General features: G+C 38.3%; 1 protein-coding gene across 6 annotated transcripts in view; it reads right to left on the bottom strand.

The window, feature by feature from the left end:
• Window positions 1–521: 521 nt before the first annotated feature.
• MARK3 (microtubule affinity regulating kinase 3) overlaps window positions 522–20,490 on the bottom strand; it is a gene marked incomplete at both ends in the record, with an annotated part of 58,827 nt that continues 38,858 nt past the window's right edge. For 2 of the 6 annotated variants that reach the window (XM_079537874.1, XM_079537875.1), the window contains 5 exons: window positions 522–867; window positions 2,747–2,791; window positions 9,859–10,116; window positions 15,509–15,612; window positions 20,258–20,475. In XM_079537874.1, the coding sequence (XP_079394000.1) occupies window positions 522–867; window positions 2,747–2,791; window positions 9,859–10,116; window positions 15,509–15,612; window positions 20,258–20,475 (971 nt within the window). Of the gene's footprint in view, window positions 868–2,746; window positions 2,792–7,461; window positions 7,489–9,858; window positions 10,117–15,508; window positions 15,613–20,257; window positions 20,476–20,490 lie in introns of all 6 variants that reach the window. The other 4 variants (XM_079537878.1, XM_079537877.1, XM_079537873.1 and 1 more) reach the window with 3 other exon arrangements.

Here is a 20,490-nt window from a genome sequence, read left to right as displayed (position 1 = left end):
CCTTTTTTTCCTTAACACAGCAGTGAATTGTAAACCTGCATTTACTGGTTATCTCTTCAGTTATTTTAAATATTAACTCAAGTGTTTCCTCCTTGGCCATTTCAATTTTTAGCACCAAAATTAGCCCAAAAAGAGGTACTGGTACAGCTCCATGTGGTAAATGAATTGTTTACATATAATACTTTATATATTATACACACATACTGTACATTCACACGTCCACACAAACAGGAGGCATATTTAAATGAATATATTCTGTGTTTCAATTTGTTGTCAAAGACTTAGGAGCAATGGAAATAAAGCAGAAGGGGTAATATTTTACATAGTAGGCAACTTTAATGCTGTAGTGCACTTATAAAAAAGTCCAACTCTCCCTCCCAGCTCAGCAGCTTTGTTTTCTTTAATATCACTATTCAGAAGGATGCAGAAGTTATTGCCTAAATGTTATTCTATACATTTCCATCGGAATTCTCAAAACACTTGAAATTGCTAACTAATTTACAACTTAACTATTTTTCTCGTTACAGCTTTAACTCATTGGCAATTTTGGAAGCAATGTTTTTAAAAGCTATGGATGTTCCCGATATCCGCTTAAAGCGAACTCCGTTCAGGGACAGTCTTGGCAGTTTACACACCTCCATCTCCCACTGCACGAGGTTTTCCGCGTGCCCATCTCCGTGGACGCAGAAAAGCAAGAAACGCTCTCTTTGTTCATAGTCACAATTATTGGCATCCAGGACCTTCCGGATTTCCCTCATCATGTCATTGGGATCCATGGAGCTGGTGGTTTTCATGCTCCACGTAAAACGCAGCGAGCGAGGCTTGGCTTCCTTGTTTTCGTCCTTCTGATCCACAGCTACGTTGCGGCTGAAAGACAGCAAGGCATCAGTTAGCAGGGCGAGCCACTTCTCCCGGACAGGTGTCAGCAAAGCAAACTCACAGGCAACACACACTACGAGAGCAGTGCCTGGGGGCCCTGGCAGCACCCCATCTCTCTCACTGCTGTGCAAACACACAGTAAAGATAAAGCGCCAGCCTTCGGTGCTGAAACAAAGGTAAGGCTCGATGGGAGAAACGACTGGAGGTCACTGCAATTGGGAGCGTGAGGGAAGTTACCTCACTGAGGAAAATCACACACATCAGCTGTGATTCGGTTTTAAGTCAAGTGTTGCTCCAAGTCCTACTCTTGAGTCAAGTGCCACCCAGTTCTGGGCTGGATAGCTTTCACGCTACGAGATGTTCACTACAGAGCCACCATACTGTAGGACATTGGGGCTACCTTCAACAGGGAGGAAATATTCTGTCTTTAAGCTGGTCAGTAATTTGTTTAGTGTCAATCAAGTAATGTGATGGAGTCTTTTGCAGATAGAATCTATGCATGCAAGAGTCCTGGAGGCCAAAATGCAGGAAGGAGAGCTGGAAGTCACTATCAAACACAACTTAACATGGTTAGTAAGCAACCAGGGCAAGAGGGTTGCTATTACTGCCACAGTTCTAAAAGACAGCAAAAATATGCCTTTGTATTTCTCATTTCCCAAGTTTGCAAGGTTTTTTTTTAGTTTTTTCTTTAAAGCTTTTCCCTTGGTAAGGAGAAATAAGGTTATACAGGAGAATGGAAAAGAAATGATCCAGAAATTTCTGGTTCACAATAATGCCTCTTCTTCCATTAAAATCAGCAGTCACAGAGCTGAAGAATAAGGAGCTACATTTAAACATTTAAGAAAAAATGGGACAGATTTCCGTTTGGAAAGTCTGCATGCATGGAAAGTCGTACCTTCAAATTTACTTGTCCCCAGGGCAAGTGACTTTAACATACTGACCATGATGCTTTCATATTTTCTGAAAACACATAACCTTGTTGACCCTAAACCACACAGTTCAGGTCTCACACTGAACTTCAAAGCTCAGTTTACAGGTAAGTTAAGCTCTTCTCTATGATATTTGGCAGTGAATTTCTGCTTGCACAATGCTCTCTTCCCTCTCTGAGCATTAAGCAGGCAATTATGAAAAAGTTACATAAAAAACAACAAGGTCAAAAAAAACTATTGCAAAGATAACCTGTTCCATAATTTTATATTCTATTACATTCTATTATAAAGACTCCCAGTAACTGCAAGAATAAAAGGATTATGCTGTCAAATCCAGCTATATGGTTTCTCAGATGCTACATGCTCTTTGATTGCTGATGTATCATGTTTTAACTGTCATGTGTTAAATGTGGTTTTAATTTAATGAAGCTGCAGGAGCTGGCGAAAGGGACAGGAGGAGTAACACCAACTTTTATTCAATGCCGATTTTAGAAAGCCTTTTGTACTTGAAATGGTTGGCAGAACAAATACAAATCCAATGATTTCTAGTATTTTTAACACAAAGATTTGAGGAAGAGTTTAATATGGAAAATATTTGTGATTTTGGAGAAATATATCTTAACACCCTTCAGTGGTTATCCCACACATGTGCAGTCTCACTAGACACCACTTACCTACGGATCTACAAGACAACAGCAAATCATAAATACTAAAATGCAAAAAACACACGAGGGAGAAGGCAACAGGAAAGATGAAGGTTTAGAAACAAGCCAGTCAGTGCTTTAATAGCTGTTCTGCAGACAAAAACGCTTCTTTGTTTAGTTTCAAAGCCTTGAACAAAACAAAAGCTGCTGCCTGAAGCCACTGTGCCACATAATCAAGGGAAGAAAGGTTCAAACTCACCTAAATAACATTTGAAACAAAAATTTTACCCTCACCTTGAGCCCTCAAATCTCCCGTTCCTCTCATATTCAGTCGGGAGCCTCATTGAAAAGAACGCAGAAGCAAAAGGAAGTGGGAAAGAGAAGACAAATCTTACACTACAATATACAATATCTGAGCAGTTGCTAAAAGACACTGTAATCATACCAAAGTCGTGTTAAAATACAAAGCAACAAAGATGTAATGAACTTTCTAGATTAGAACAAGTTCAGAATATAACATCTTACCAAAGTCTATTAGCTATAGTTTTTAAAAGACCCTCAGCTATTTTTGACATCGTGTGCTTACATATTTACACTGTAGAATTCATTAAAGTTTAATGTCTGAAGTGGAAAATGTCAAATTAAAATTAAGTTATCATTTAATAACTAAGTCCTAATTATTTCAAGGTGTTTTTGTTTTGTTTTGTTTTAAAAAAAGTCATCTGGGAATGGAAGAGTACATTTGAAAAGCAAATTGTTTAGGAACTAGTCCAGACAAACTGTGTTTGCACACACACCAAATCTGAAAAATTGGATATTTAAACAACACCAAGCCATCTAAAGCAAATGATCAACACACATATACATTTTAACCAAAATTTAGAGGTAAATCCAAGATTTCCCATGCTGTGCTATTAATTCTCACACTGATGCATCTTCTGTAGCCAAAGCAAGTTAAGCTTCCTATCCTTTTGCACTGCTTAAGGCTACATTGCTGATTGCTAATATCCCAGCATCAGGCAGATTTAAGAGGAAAGTCATCTTTCTTTACCTTCCCATTACTGCAGTACCATGGCTCCACATTATATTTATGTTAGATTGTGTGAGGTGATATAAGGCTTAATTTCCTCATTTTTTTCTTCTGAGGGGTTGTGATGAGGAAACAGGGGTCTTTGAGATCAGTGGAAACAGATAATCCTTGGTCTGTGCAGACTTGTCACAATGGAACATTACAAGAGTACCATGAGGAGCAAAATGACAACACTTATTGTGCAGCACGTGGAGGACATGGACCTGAAAATCAATGCTGCAATGTAAGTATAGGTAAGAAGATGCTGTGTCACTCATCACATTGTTCACCATAAGAACATCCAGCAAGAGCCCTGTACAACAAGGTCCTGCACAGCACACTGTAAGATGGGATCTCTTGTAGGAGACTAATGGACTAATAAAAAGCTGTAACAAGCAAAGATGATAATGAAGATGATGAGAGCACAACTGGCAAGTTCTCACCCAATTCTAGCACTTCAAAGTGTGCTTTATTGGTAGCTATTTTCATCGTAATTTTATATTCAACCTTCTCAAGGGGAAAAATTTCCACTTGTTCCTCTCAGTCACACAGGAGGGCAGCTGACCCAAAGGCTACAGCCCTCCCAATGTTCTTGAGTAGACTGACTGCAGCCCATACTTATTTTCCATTTCTGAAACTCACATTAAGTTTAAGACATCAATAGCACTGATGAACTTCTAGGCAGATAAAAATCAAGTGCTACTCTACTACGATGAACACTGGAGAAGGTAAATACAATTCACAAACCCAAGCTTTACAACAATACTCTAAGACTGAAATGGAAAAAGGCTGGGAGAACCCCTATACCAGCAGAACACAGCTACTCCTTTCATATGTGGGAGAGATCTGCGATAGGCTTGTTTTACTGAGGAAGGCAAACAAGCGTGAATACACTGCTCAACTGAGAAATTAAAGAGTATTTGAGCTTTAAAAGAGACTGCCGTGCTCCTAGAAAGTAAAAACTCATTAAGAGCTGCAAGCATTTAGAGATAATTTTACTTCCATTTTTTAATTTTCACGTTAAACTTGCCAAAGGTTGTAGAAAATGGGAGGGTAACCAGTATTCCCAACAGTGAACACTCTTGTTAATGGAACCCACCCAGAAAAGTTTCAGGAAAAATCCCTGTCTTTTTATGTTCTCAGACCTTTCTAGACTGAACTGTGCAGGTTCTGTAGTTTCAGAATCAAAAATAGCAAAATACACACCACCTTGAAATGACAAACTCTACTTCCTTGAAACCTGTTTGGAAATCCTTCCGTTATTACGTTGTTCCATGCTCCAGTATCCATCCATTCAGCACCAAGAACTGCACTCAGTGACTTATGAAACGCCAAGCCAAGATGGGGAGAGCTGTGCCAGTCTCTCCAGACGCCCATTCTTTCACGAAGGAAGCTGTTACAGTTGAGTTCTACAGCACAGCACTCGCACACTGGGAACATTAACTAACTGTACTGCCAGTATTGTTTGGGTAGCTCTGCAATTCCAATGCAGCCCCTTAGGCCTTCTCACCGCTGACACAAACTCCACTTCTGTGGGAACTTTTGGTGGTTTGTGTTCACAATCTTCTGCTTTTGCTTGTGTTTGTACAGAAGTTAGTTTTATGGGCCAAGATGATCCTTGGTCTTCAGAATGGAACGAATATATTAAAAAAAAGTAGGCTCTCATTTGTCAGGCAATGCCTATGCACAACCTCCTTTGTTTTTTACTTCCTGTTACACAGTTTGTGAACTGATTAATAAAGTAAGGCTATTTCCATATATCTGTCCTAAGTCATACTGCTTTCTGTTCTTTACATCTTTGTACATTCTTTGTTAGAAATTCAGCTAAACAGAAAATTATCTAAAAAGATACTGAAAAACAGCAAAGAAGGCAAGACTAAAACAGGAACTTACGGAAACAAAGAATAGATGCTACATTCAAATTCAGAATACAGGAAGTGATTTCTGCCGTCAGAAAAAAAGTTAGTTTTCCATGATACAGATGTGCAAGCACAGTGCATGGTGTAAGACAAATACACACATACACACAAATATACACACATATATATAGTAGGTCCATGTAGTAGGCAAAATATTAGGAGTAATTTTGAAAAAAGTATGACTAAGAATCTGCTTTTGTTCAGAAGGGTGGAACTAGCTGACCTTTAAGAACCCTTCCAACCCCATCTATTCTAGGATTCCTCGACAGTGACACTGCAGTAATGCATGCACGTGGCTTACAGTAGCTCTTCCAGTACCAAAGAAAGTGAATTTAGGTAAGACTCACAGCATATGAAGTGAGAAGAAACTACCAAAAATATAACATTTTGAGTTTAATACATCAGGTGCTGAGGAATATGATGCACATGTGAAACAATTTAAAAAGCACAGTCTGGTCCTGCGTAGGTGGTGTAAGACTCTGCAAATCTCTTATCCAAAAGACATATTCAATAAAATCTGCAGCAATTATTTCCACTACAGTCTAAAATTCCTGGCCAGCAGTCAAAGGAACTTTTTAAAAAAATAATTAAAGTTACTTTTTTAAAGTCTCAAAGATGACGACTGGCCTTCTAGCTTCAATCTGAACTTCCACTAGCACTTTTCATTTTAGTTCCGAGCAACTGAATACCGAGCTTACAAGCATTCAGTTGTGGAGGTTACACAGACCACAATCCTTTGTTTAAAAATGAATGTGACTACAGAGACAAAAGCTCCTTTTATAAAGTGGTATGTGCTCCATCGCTTGTTACGCATGGTGAGCGAGAACTATTGCCTCTGTTTAGTCTCATTTGTATACCATACTGGATGGTTCCTTTCCGTAGCTACCAGTCTGTGCATGTTCCTCTTCTCAAGAAAGCTGTGACAGTGTTAGCCGATCCAATAGCATCAGTTCTAAACACAGTCATGTTTGGAAGTGCCCTGATAATTATTAAAGCGGAATGGAATTTACTCGGTTAGGCAGGGATAAACCTTTAGATGATGTATAGAATAAGCCCAAACTTAAGTAGCTGTTAACATAGCTGAGGTCTCCTTATTCGAAGCACTTCCTTGAAATGGTCTGACTAATTTCAAATTGCAGAAACATGCGTAGCCTCATAGTCTGGAAGTTAAAACAGATGACACTTTTGGTCAACTGTCGGAAAACGGAAGAAACATTCTTTAAGGAACTCCAAAGCATAATACTGAATATCACAAGATTCTACTGGAAAAATCTGTACGTGGATCACAATTGTATTGCCAACGTTAGCAACTTCGTAATGGACTTAAAATACATACAGAATTCCCAAATTGTAAGCCTAAATTCAATCCTTTGGACTCTAAATGTAACACTTTTCAGCTTTTTCCCTTAGTTAAAAAATTAACGTAGACGTTACAGTTTATTTGTAACTCAAGTGCTCTGTTTGCAGGTCAGCTGCAATTCACTTCAGCTAAGGCATCCCATCTTAAAATAAAAATGCAAACATTTCACCTTCTTTCAATCTTCCACACAAAACAAGCTGCTGGATTCACAGCCACATTCAGTTTGCTTTCTCCTGTATCAGCTACAGACAACACATCACAGTGACAATTTAAATACCACAGAGCAGAGAATGTCAATTTCCCTTCACTTACCTTTATTTGCTTGTAACCTTACGTTTTGAAACTTTTATCACTGTTATCAAACACCTCATTTTTCAAACATAAGCATGCTAAGTGTATTAGTACATAGAACAGAATTACTTTGGTGCTACCAACTCTATCAAAGAAAGAAGAATTCATAAGGCATGCTTAGCATCTTGTTATTCAGGTGCTGCAGACTCTTAGATATCATCACGAGTTAATGCATTGATTTATGCTTTCCTCTCAAGAAAGACAGTATTTAGTTCTCAGCAGAAAGTTTAGTTGTCAGAAAACCAAGGCTAGAAAGCCAAATCTGTTGTTAATTGCAGGAGCCACTTTTTTAAATATAAATAAATCCTACCTTTTGATAAACCTGAATGACATGTTTCTAAAAGAAATTAAGCCAAAATAATAATTAACAAAGTTTTGTACAAAGTAAACTGAAAAATCCATTTAGAGTGAAACATGCAACAGACCTCATTTAAATGCACAATGAAATTACACTTCAATACATTCTGAGATTAGGCACATGACTTAAGGTCTGAAGAACTTTTTGTTTTTTTTTTAAAAAGCATTAATGTTTCCAAACTTACTTGTTTCTGGGAAATGCACTGCCAGCAGTTACTATGAGTTACTATAGCAGTTATGAGCATATACACTAGTTTCAGAACACTTGAAAACCAAAAATATGCAAGGTCACATAAAAAGATGTTTCTATTTAAAAGGAGTTTAAATAGAAAGCAAAAACTGCAACTCCAACTATTAGTAGACCTTCAGAGCTAGGTTTCTTCCTCCCTTCATAATGCTGCCCCCCATACTGTGCTAAAAACTGCCTCAAATATTTGGCTAACTTAATGACAAAATCTGAAGCTAGTGCCTACATCAGGACACAAGCAGTTAATTATCAAAAGGATTCTGATCTCCTACAGAGGAAACAAGAATGAAAAAGCACACTTTAATGTATTTATTTCTATTTAAAGAGAAAAAACAACTGTGTTCTTTGATGGCACTGTCTTCTCCTAGTAGTTTGTACCTAGCATAGCAACACCAACTGCAAGAGGTCCTCCAAGTGCACATGTAATCGCCCGTAGCAGGGCTATTGTGTTAAAAATGCTTGTTATTTAATCAAGTCCAAATGGAATTCCAACTATTGTGTAAAGCACTTGGGGAAGAACTTCTTAAAGCAAACTGCACTGCAAAAGTTGAAAATGGAGGTAATGATAGAAGTTGGACTGCTGTCTGAACAAGTGAGCGTCACACTGAATGAAAAATAGTATGTTGCAGCAGCACAAGTAAAAAGCTTTACATGTTCACAGTTTGAGTGTCCACATTTGGAATGTCAGAATGGAAAATTTAGAGTATAACAAACAAAAGTACAGAACAATGTGCCAAAAAGATGTGTCTGATTTAAAACCTCACTTGACAAAAAGCAGAAGACTTTATATTAAAAAAGTAAAAATCAAGTTCATCTTTAATCTCTAAAGAGAAAAAGAAAGGAACTTTTCACAGCACACAGTCTCCCAGAGAAGCATTAGCTAAGAGTGCTGGGCAGGGTAAAACATTTACCAAAAGGCAAGGCTGTTCTGTTCAAATTTTTCCACGCGTTTATTTATTTATTTAAAGAAAATTCATTCCTTAAATTGTAATCAGCCAGCTGTGAAAAACTGGAGTTTGGCTGGACATTATTTTGTATGGAAAACTATGAAGAAGTTACTGGGGAGCAGACACGTACAGTCCCACAACAGGAGGGAAATGGTTCAACACCATTGCCATAGACCTAAAATAAAAGCAAGCGTGCCAAGATTAGAATGATATATTCTACAAAATTTCATGAGATGAGGAGGGTACAGAAGCATTGAGATCACCTTAAAACAAAAGTAAAGAAATCCTCACTTCTGCAAACACAACTGGTGTGGTACCTGAGTGGTCTGAAGTAGGTAATATACGAATCCACAAGTTTTAAATGCTTAAGGAAAACACATGATATTTTCTCCCCTCCTACTCCAGTTCTAGCATTTGTGGGAGCTAATTTCAATCCTACACCTGTTTGAAACTAGGAGTCCAATTAGAACAAAAACAGTCAGTACAGGAACAAGCACCTGCTTACGCCAGGCTTTGGCTGCAGTAGCACATCGTCACACCAACATCAGAATCTGCATGAGCTAAGTGGTGAAACAGGATTAAAGCTTTCAGGCCTAGCAGACTACTGCCTAGACAGAAACTGCAGTACTGCCATTGCTTTAGAATGACCTGTGCTAGCACTGCTGCTAAAATCAACTGCTCTTTTCTGCCTCTACCCTTTCACCTGTGATATTTCTACCTGTGTGGAAACAGCCAAAGAGAGAAGGACCCTGAGCTCCTAACACTGCATTAAATATCAGGACTGATATTCTAGTTTATGCCTTCTATTGAGAGATCATGCACAGTGAGCAGCTTTTGAACTGAGCTGCAACATTTCGGCTCTGCAGCACTGGTGCCGCAGACATGAAAGCAGTGAGCCCAGAATAATCAGCACAGATCGAGCCTGCGTCAGTTTTTATTCCCAGCTGATTCAATTGCTAAAAACAAATGGCTTTCTGCACTGAAAAGAACTATGAAAAAATACACCATCACCAGATGCATCTTAAGTTGCAGACGTAGTTAAATTATTGACCAGCAACTGCCGACAAAGCCTCCTACATAATGAACTTCTAAATGTTTCCATTCTCTGACAATAAAAAAGCGTTCCTGTGTAGCATCACCATTTTAAAAGACGTACCTTCTTGTGAGTTTTGAAGTCAGTTTGCTGAACAGGTTAGTGGAACCCCTGGTTCGAGTCTGAGAGAGCGGCGTTGCCTCGTGGGACAGGCTGGGGGAGGCCGGGGGCCCGTTGTAGGTAGCGGTACGTCGCTCACGGAGCTGGCCGTGGAAGGTGCTCCGACTGGCCGTTCCTCTGGGGAAACGAATACGGTCAGGTGTGGTTGCACTGCTTATGCTGTGAGTTGAAGCGACAGGCGTTCTTTGATCGGGAATAGTGCTAGAGCAGAAAACAAAAAAAACCACGCTAGGACTTCTTCACGGAAGCACGACGGTTTTTGCAGGATACACAAAACACTACGTTCTACAGTAAAGCATAAGCAGACACTTCTACATTGGCCAGGGTTGGAAATATCAGCACTATTACAGCACTGTATGGAATCAAAATTCATAAGTTAGGATTAAAAGGCTGCTGAAACAGAAACCTACGTAGGCAGAAAAACGCAACATAAGTATCCTGGAGAAGACCAGATAAACTAGGCATTCAGTGTTTCACTGAGAGGACTGATAAAAGAATAGATGAGTAAAGTTTCCTTCCAGGAAAAAGAAGCAATAGATAACTTCAGTATCGCTCCCTTCATATTCTGTACATCTTCCAAAAACTCGCTTATTTGAAAATGTCCTACAGGAAATTCTATACAAGCGAACGGCTCCAAGCAGTGAAGTCCTCCTGAGTACAGATTACAGTCTCCCACAAACATTGACAATAGGGAATGTCCAATATGCCTAACACTAAAATAATTAGCATTTATTATTGCAGGATTATGTCACAGACAGCCTGACACACCACAAGACAAATGTAAACAAGACTAAAAATAAGGAAACACACATCTTGTGGGCAATATATACTAGAACACTCTAGGACTAAAATTCCACAGCACAAAGTTAAGAAGCAGTGGGTATAAGTTAGTTTCACAATGATTTCAGGTTCTTACATAGGCCTGAAGTTATCTGCGCCATTGTCTATTGGAGGCAACATCATCTTCGTGTGCACAGAGGCTGACATGGACATCGACTTCTGATGTCGCAGCCGAACACTGGAGAAGGATGTAGTACAAACTGAAGCAGGGCTAGCTGCGTAAGCGAACATTTCTGTCAGGCTGTGAGGGGGTTTGGGTTCAGGCAGAGGCAGAAAGAAGAACGTGATGGACCAACAACAAACTACTGCATAGAAAAAAGCAAACTTTTCCTTCTATTAACCAATCTGTGAAAAGAACATGAACTCTAATGACCCTCTTCTATGTAAACAACAGTAACTGTCCTATGTTCCTCTTAAATCACATCCTTATTATACAGAGCACTCGACATCTCTATTAAGTAATAGTTCTTACCAGTAGCATTAGGTAGTGATGACACCCTCCCACACTGCAGTGAAATGCCCGCTTCCAGAAATTATCCATGTTTACAGAAATCAATGCAAGTTGGACACACATTCAAATCTTGACCTACCTAATAACCAAGGAAACTTCATGGCAAAAAAGAAACAGTATCATGACATTTAGCAAGTCCACAGAGATCCAAACAAAAAAGCTACTATTCATCAGCTGGCACATATAAGAAGAAAAGAGTAATGCTTAGTGTTCTCTGAAAGAAAAGGTGTGACTACTAGAGAGCACCTCATATTGCCTGGCTGTGAGCATCAAGCTCTTCAAGTAACCATTCAGGATTTGAAGGAGGCTATAGAGCTGGCCAGTCATCTATCAGCCATATAGTATGTTGAAATATAAAGATTTAATCTTCCTTTGGGCTGAAACATTCTTCTCAGCTTTTGTATTATCTAGTAACGATGGGAATGGGAGAAATCTGAGAGGCACATTATATATTGGACCTGCAGGGCTACTGCACCATAAATCGTATAGCTTACATTTGCTTTTGGAGTATGTCAATTGTAATTCCAAAATTACGTTGGAGGTTAAGAAATCAGCTTCATGACACTGCATGCTCGTTTCCAAGTGACTTCACTGCTTTATATACTGACATTCATGTCCTGTTATCTCATTCTGGTATGTCTGGCTTTGGAGAAGATAACGTTAAGTTCAGCTACAAGTATAAGATAACCCATTTATTGGGCTTAGCTCTCAAGGTTCTACTGGAAAATGCTGTAGAATTCAGACATCAGAGCTTGCTAAAACAGCAAAATTTACTGCTTTGTTGAGTCTGGAAAAGTTAAAACAGAAGAGGAATTTCACCTGAGTCATGTATGCATCTCTTCGCACTGCTGAATCTTGTAAGATGCCAACTACAGTCTGCTAAAACCAACCTTGCAAAACAGTCCAGCTTTTACATTACACCAGAATATTAAGAAATTCTGAGGAAATGAGCATTCATCCCAAAACAATACACAAAACTGAAGTAATCCCCAAATGCGGTCACGAAGCACTCGAGCACTGCACCGCTCTACCTACTTTCCTCCTGCTCTGTTGTAAACAATGAAGGAGAAAGAATCTTTGCAACATGAGACTCGAGTTTTATTTAGCTTCATAGTTTTAGTCATCTGCCTCCAAATAAGTGGTAACTAAAGGTATCAATCGGGTACCAGAGCACAAACTAAATCATGAGAATTCTTCATCTGAAGCTATGTTGGAAATCAGCTTCCCTGGATTACCAGCCTGGGAACATAGAAACAGCAAGCTAAAATTCATCAATTAGTGCCAAGGCTTATTAAAATCTGAGGCTGTTGTAAAAGCAATTGCCTATCATTATGAAGAGTGTTTCATGAGTCCCTAAGTGCATTAATTAATGCTTAGGGCTTTGGAGCAGAGCCAGAGTCATCTCCATCAGAATGCCTGTGTCAGCCACACAGTGTGTGGAAGTAGGGATGTGAGATTTGAAAACTCTTTTCTATCAATCTGGCTTGAGGTCTTCAAGCCTGTTTTCTTGGACATGAAATCCACTGACTATTGATTCTTGAAAGCTACCATGCTTTCAAAACAGTGCCTCCTAAGGATTATTCAACATCTAAGATAAAAACAGAACAGCTAACACTATTATTTTCACTACAGAAAGAACAGAGAATTTAAAACTGTGCATCTTGCATTTTAAGGCAAATCTCCCAAGTCTTCACCAGGTCACAGTCAATATCTGCCTGGCTACAGAAAATCCAAAATCCAATCTGAAACAAATAATTTAAAGTAACTACTCTTGCCTTTACTCCACAAACAGACATTTTGAAAGCACAGATATTTTTTTTTTTGTTAACAAAAGGATTTTGACAAAGCATAGGTCCTACTTCAGGTATTACTTCAGAAGGAAGAAAAAACATTACAAGTTTCTGAAGTTACTTTTTGCCAAGCTGATACAACAATGATATTAGAGATATAACAAAAACACACCTGAAGAAAGGCAGAATTCATTCTGAAGAGCCAGTCTCATCAACAACCATGCTTGTTTAACCTGCATTAAAGGTCTGCATTCCATGCTATCAGCCAAGCCTTTACCCAGTTAAAGCAACAAATGTCAGACTTAGTTCTGTAAATCTCCACAAAAACTCAGAAACTGAGTCAAAATTAATGTGCACTTCAACACCAAAGCATTTCAGACAATGAGAAGTCTCTGGTTCTAAAACAATTAGCAGTTCACTCTCACGCTCTTATCTTGTTTAACCCTATATGAAGAGTCGAGGAGGTAGTAAGCAAAATACTTGATAAAACCTGTGATGACCTTTTTCCCAACAGTCAAAACATAAATGCTCAGACACACCAAGCGATCCAAACAGAGGTAAAGTTTGCAGGAGAAGCAAATGATGTTTTAAAGCCATTTTTTACTGTCAGTACAGTATATAAGTTACATAAGGATGACCAAGTATGCAAAGAAAACAGAATTAAAGGAAATGTCAAATATACAATGTCAACTCTGAACTTAAAACCATTACATGACAAATTAGAAAGACAATTTGCTGAGAAAGTCAAAGCTAGAGAAAAAAAAGCATCTCCAATAGACAACTCCTTCACACTATAAAATCACTCTTAAATTAAGGCGATACCTGAGTTTCAAGCATTCCTGGTAAATAATTACTCATAAGAATCATAAAGAATTTTTTGACAAAATATTGTAAAGATATCAGTTTAAAGATGAATAAAAGCGTTATTAACAAACCAAGAAATCAAGTAACCAAAACTAATCAAAGCTATCCTGGACAGCAAGATTTATTTCCAAAGTGAGTTGGGAAAGAAAAAAAAAAAAAAACATTTCAAATGAAATGAAGGATGGTGAACTTCAATCTAAACAAACTCGGTAACGTTAACAAGGACTAACAGATGAGACAGACACACTAAGAGACAGTACCAAATAGCTGGGCTGTACTTCACAAGACAGTTGACTGTAGGCCCAGCCGGCCAGCTAGACTTTTGGCTCTCTTGAAACTTACACTTGACTTTTTCCTTACTCACTTTCAGTTTGCAGAAAGCTAGGAGGAAGAGACAGGGTCAATGTCATGTTCTTTGCCCTAGGCTACATGGGTCAAACACGAGACGGACAGATTTTGCATTCAACATCACAACTTCACCACTCTCCCTAATATGCTTTCAAAAGAAAAGGGAGAAATTCTGTGCAAAAATTGCAAATCTTTCACCAACTTTAACATGAGCTAGAAGAAAAAAAACCTGTTTTCTCCCTATATTTCATAATGTATCCTAAAACTGGAAAGAGATAGGGAAAAAACTGGTAAGAGTAGGGGAAATGTTATACGCTCCTCCAAGCTTAAGCATTTTTGTTGGTTACTAGCAATCTCAGTGTTCTCCTGGCAACAATCAACTACTGAATTGTTACCACCTTTCAAGACTAGCAAAATTCTGTGAAGAACAGTTGGCTGGAACTTAAAACACTTCTGCCAGCCAGGAAATCTAGTAGTATTCTTCGTAAGTGTTACTCTGCAGTTTATGTTCACAGATACTTATTTCCTGCAACTCTCTACAGTCATCAATACACAGGAAAGGACAGCACGAGACGTGGCTGTGGTGCTGACACGTGAGTTAGGTGACTCCAATTCCGTTGCATATTCCAGTTAGGCTTCCAGTAAAGTAATGGTAAGCCTGTTTTCACTCCAAGTATGGAGATGTCTGTGCTTCCCTTTTTGAAGATGAATTCCGTAAATACTGGGAAGCAATGAGACTACAAGGATATTGGTACTGAATATTATCAGTCCAAGACAATGGCCTGCCACTGTTTTCATCTTTGCTTAGAGAAGATTGATTATCTCCCTAAAATCTTACAGAGGAAAAAGATATTCCAAACAATCACACCTGCAAGTGCAGTTTAGAATGAAATATAAAAACAGAATGGTTCGAGAGATATACTTTTATAGTTTGCAAGTAAATAAGCCTCTTCTGCAAGCTGATGATATTTAACCACAGGAGTTGACCATCAATTCAAGAAGAAAGCTGCACAAATATGAAACGTATTTAACTGGACATTGCGATCATTCTGTGCATAAAGACAATAAGTATTAAGCATAAGGAAAAACAAACACACAGGTATTCCACAACCAAAGATCTGTACTCACCTTTCTTTATGAATTACACTACAGTATTACTGATTTTTAAATTAGGCATTACATTTTTGGGGGGGAAATGTGAAGACAAGGGACGTACACCATAGGAAGACATTTCATATACCTGTTCTCCTTGCCATTTTGTATCACTGAATGCCTATCAGCAGTGGTTCTTTCACTACAAACATAAGTGTTGCGCCGTGTCATTGCTCCAGGGGCAGTATTATTCTACAATTGAAAAAAACATAGGCTTGTTACTCCCCACAAAAAGACTTTTCTGGGATTAAGGCTACATATACTTGAAGGCTGTTTTATGTAATGCTACTTCTACACAGTTCTAACACAATAATTCAGTAAGTTAACTAGTTAATAGACAAACACATCCAAGAATTTTTAAAGAATATTGCAATTAAAAAAAACCAGTTCTTGTATTTCATGTTGATGTCTCAAAATTAATATACCATTTAAATTACCAGTGTTCTGAAATCCAAATTTTCAGCATGTATATAATTCATAACAATAATTCATAATCATTCATACTAGAGAGAGTACTACATTATAGCCTATTTTTGAGGTACTTTACCATTTGGATAATGTACATTTCCCTTTAAGTTAAAAATAATATCCTTAGACAAGATTGGAAAAGCAAAGATTTAAGAAACAGGCACGGAAAAATTCAGTGGGAAGGTAAACATGGACTTTCAAATATTCAAATAGTATAGAACACTAGACAAGTTTTGAAAAACAGGGAAGAGCAAGTCAAATTAAAGAGACAAATCGTAGAGAATTTTAGTAAGACATTTTAAAAATACACATATAAATACAAGCATAATACATTGAGGACAAGAAAACCAGGGGAACTTAAGCTACAGACCTTATTTTAGAGGGGAGAAAAGAAATAGAATTACTTTGCCTCTGTCTTTACAGAGAAAGAGGGTGGAGATATGCCCAAGTTGGCGGTCAATTTTCCAGGAACGACTGAGAAGCTAGGTAATTCACAGATAACAGAATTATAAAACGTTAGATGCAATTTCTTTAGGAAAAGCATGGTGGTCCAGAAAACATGCACCCCAGGTTGTAGAGGAAGTACAAGCTGGCAAGCCTTATAGCTTTTCCCCACCCCAAGAACAGAACATAACACAAACTGCATACGATTGGAAAATAGAAATAAACCTTTTAAAATTTTTCTTTAAAGAAAAGGATCACAGGGTAAAGCAGGAAGCAAAATACACTATTGACTTTAAATGTCACTGCTGGGGAATATCTTGGAGGCTAGCTTAAGGGAATGACTAGTCAGCACCTGGATAAGCACGTGTTCAGTAAGGATGGCCACCAAGAGTCAGGCAGGGGGACTTCATGCTCAACTAACCTTTTGGAGTTCTTGAAGAATTACAGCTATGATAGGCAAGGGAAATTCAGCGGACTTTTAAAATAGCATTAAGAAAACATGTCATGAGCTGGTCACAGTAGAGCATCACGGGAAGAATGGTGAAAAAAGAAACTGAGGGAAAGGTAGTTTGAGCACAAAAGGAGAGGAGCCAAACCTTTTTTGTTTCCAAGCCTGAAATAAAACTGTTAAGTAAAATACTCTCAAGCAAATGCTCTTCCAGTGCTTTCTACACAAATGGCTTTTGCTGCTTTAAGGAAAAAATACTGGCTCATACAGTCAGTGAGTCTCAAACAGCACAATTCCTGAGTTGCAGATTTAACAATGAAATCATCTTGTCAACTTAAAAGACAAGTGACTCGTTAGACATCTCTGTGAATGTACCAATAAAAACGTAGGGCTGAACCATGCAATCACTTGGCATGAAAATGTAAGAAGAAAGACTATTTCAGATGAGCAGAAAAAGCTAGTAGAAGTCATCATACGTATTTAGTTGTTTCTTGGGTTTTGAAGTGTTCTTCACCAGGTATTCCTTAGGGATAGGCACATGCCAATCATTAGAAGTCCTCCTCCTATTGCTGGTGCTTCCCTTTATATTATCCCTTATATGTCCCTCATCTTTTTTTTTTGTAAAATATTGATTCTTAAACTTTGTGCAGTCACAGATGTGGGAAGAAACTCCTCCCTTCTTCATTAAACTAGCCAGCAATGAAGGCTGTACATCTACCATGAAGTTCCATTTGCACGTTCACAAGGAAACGGAGTGCAAGTCACTTTGTGCGGCCCCCGCCAAGCTATGGTACATTCAATTACTGCACATTATTTGCATATTGTTGTTTCTGCATTCCTGAAGATATTAAAGGAAGCACCAAGAATAGCTGATGCTTTCTGGTGGGAATTGTGCACAATAATGGATAGCTTCCTTCTATCTACCTGCTGCCTTAGAACATTAAATCTTGATTCCCTTGAGAAGACATCACCGTGCATTTTAACGTTACATGACGTTGCACATGTGGAAAGTCACAGAAGTCATCTGTACTGGATCAAACCTTAAGGAAATGCATTTTGAAGTTTCAGAGTGGGCATTTTAAGTTTCGGTTTTCATAACTGAAATTACAGAGATCTAAAAAAGCACTCAGATTACAAAGGTCCTGACCGAATACCGGAACATTCTGAGCTTCCACATTTCAGTTTCAGCAAGAATGCAGTCCTGGTATGGGTGCCATTACCCTTTCTGGCGTACAGCTTTTATGATTTGATCTAGGGAGTTCTTCAGCTACGATTTTTTTGTTCGGTCAGGCTGTATATTGCTGTTCTCTTTACACAATTAAATTGCACAGGTGCACGGCACAGGACATCTGAAATTAGTGTCAACAGCATCACACTGATAGACTGATGAGACAGAATTGAGCTAAGTTCATCCTGACAGCATTGGGTGCCTTCTTTTCAGGTGATGCAAAGTGCATTTTGAGGCTTCTGAGCATACACGAGGTCCCATACGCAGCATAAAAGATGCATTTGTGGTACAGAGTCGTCCTCTTTTCGCATAGCAAGTTTTGTGCCCACTGTTTAGATGGGTAATTTTCACATTAGGAGACAGCAAGGCGAGGACTGATGAAGAATTTTCCAAGAATCAGCTTCTGACTAACAACAATGAACCAACCTATTTACCAATCTGTTTTGGCAGGTGTTTTTTTTTATTTATTTATTTTTATTTTTATTTTTTGGTTCTAAATAATTTTCCAAACATGCCATGCATTCTCCTTCCACTTTTCTAAAAGCTACACCAAGGGTTCTAGGGCAGCCTTATGAGGAAAAACCCAAAGCTGTGAGTAGTAATCAAGGAATTATTAGCTGCTGCTAACTATGCATCCTCTGTAGCAGGTCTTTGTTATTAATTTGGTATTTCCCTAATGAGCCTGAAGCTCACTGATGCACACTCCCTCAGTTTGCAGGACTATTTAGTTTGCAAGAGTTCCATGCTTTTTCAGCTTCAGAAGAAGAGCCTGGAGTCCTAACTTCAACACCAGACTTGGTTACCTACTATAAGAGAGTAACTCTTCTCCTTAAGTGCATACTTGTAAATTTTGTTATTAAATGAGAAGCACAAACTGCCTAAAGATCTTAACAATTCAAAACAGAACATGAGTCTCCAGCGAAGACCAGTTCTACTACTTCTGCTGTATCTGTGAAAGCAGTAATTATTTTTAAAGACAGTATTTTTCTGTCTGTTCAGTAATTTTCTCATCACATTACTGATTTTAGGACTTAAATGCTCTGCAAGAACATAAACTCCTTCCGCCTCAAATTTCTTTTCTTTTTCCTACTTCAAGACAATACGGTAGCTCTAAAATCCTTTCCACTCATCTCCCCCCCTTCTTTTAGACACTTATCAATGCTACAAGAAATAACCAGTTCCTGGAACTGTGAAAAAGGACTTAGTGCTCCCCTCTATCCTCAGTAGCCAGAAAGCAAAAGACTGAGCTCTAGCTGGAAAATAAAACTAAAATTTTGCACAGTCTGACATAAAGCACTATAAGTACAGGGACAATTTTAAACTGACATCACAAGTCGGGTTACATGTTCATTTTGTAGCACTGCTCATAAAAGATCAGAGTTGGAATTACACACTAAATCAGAAGAGATAATATCTTATTGCTGTGAGCTCATTTTGCTGCCATTGCAGTAGAATGAAACTGGAAATTTGGGAGTGGTGCAGCAGAACAGATAAAATACTGAAGATGCCAAGTGGAAAAACATAAATAATAAAATATATATACATTGAATGTTACAGAGCTCAGGAAATGCTACTTGAAATGAGATTTCCAATTTTGCTTCACAGGGAGGCACCAGACTATACAAAACTAAAAAACTAAAACCAAGCTAAAACAAAACTGAAGTCAACAAGAATTTTCCTAAACTTTTTATCCTTTTTACTGTCTATTACTTGAGACCCCATAAATTCATGCTTTTGTTTTCTTGCTGTTGGAGGAACGCCCACATTGACAAAGGCTTTTAAGCATATATTGAAATTGACCTCTGAACACTTTTTTTAGAGCTGCCTCAATCTGGAAATCCCACTACCTGCAACTATGACTTGGAACAGCTTGTTTGGGATTGAAGATAATCTGGCTCTTTCAGCATACAAAGTATAGAAGTGCAAACTGATTTCATTCTTCTGTACAAAAGGTGAAGAATTTCATACTCATATATTTCATATTCATATATTTCATTTCAGGAGATGGCCTTCAATTTATTTTTTTCCCCTTTTCTCTAAAGCTATTAGTGCTAATTACTAATACCTACTAACTACTTCAGGAACAAATAACTGAACAGCTGATGGATGCAAGGAAAAAAAAGCCATTATATGAGATACCTAAATTTACTCTATGTGAAAAGTAAAATCAACATCACTGATAAATTGCTAGATCAGTACTCTCTCTCAAAAACATCTTGTGGTTTTGATAAATAAGTGCTTCTACTTACACTAGGGACAGCTGAACTTTTCTTACGTTCAGGAATATCAGCCTTATTTGGATTGCTGGCATTTCCAAGCATTGGACTAGCTGGTGCAATTCCTCTTCCTGCAACAGCGCTACTGCTAGATTTTCTTGATTGAATTCCTTCCTCTTTTAGGTCACTGTCTGTAGTACTAGTTTGGCTTCTTTTGGGATATGCCACTACTGGGGGGATGGATGGTCCAGCTTAAAAAGCAAACA

Source organism: Tetrao urogallus (genome assembly GCF_951394365.1).
Source record: "Tetrao urogallus genome assembly, chromosome: 6".
Classification (NCBI taxonomy): Eukaryota; Metazoa; Chordata; class Aves; order Galliformes; family Phasianidae; genus Tetrao; species Tetrao urogallus.
The sequence above is the reverse complement of the archived record's forward strand: the minus strand, read 5'-3'. Positions and strand labels throughout refer to the sequence as shown.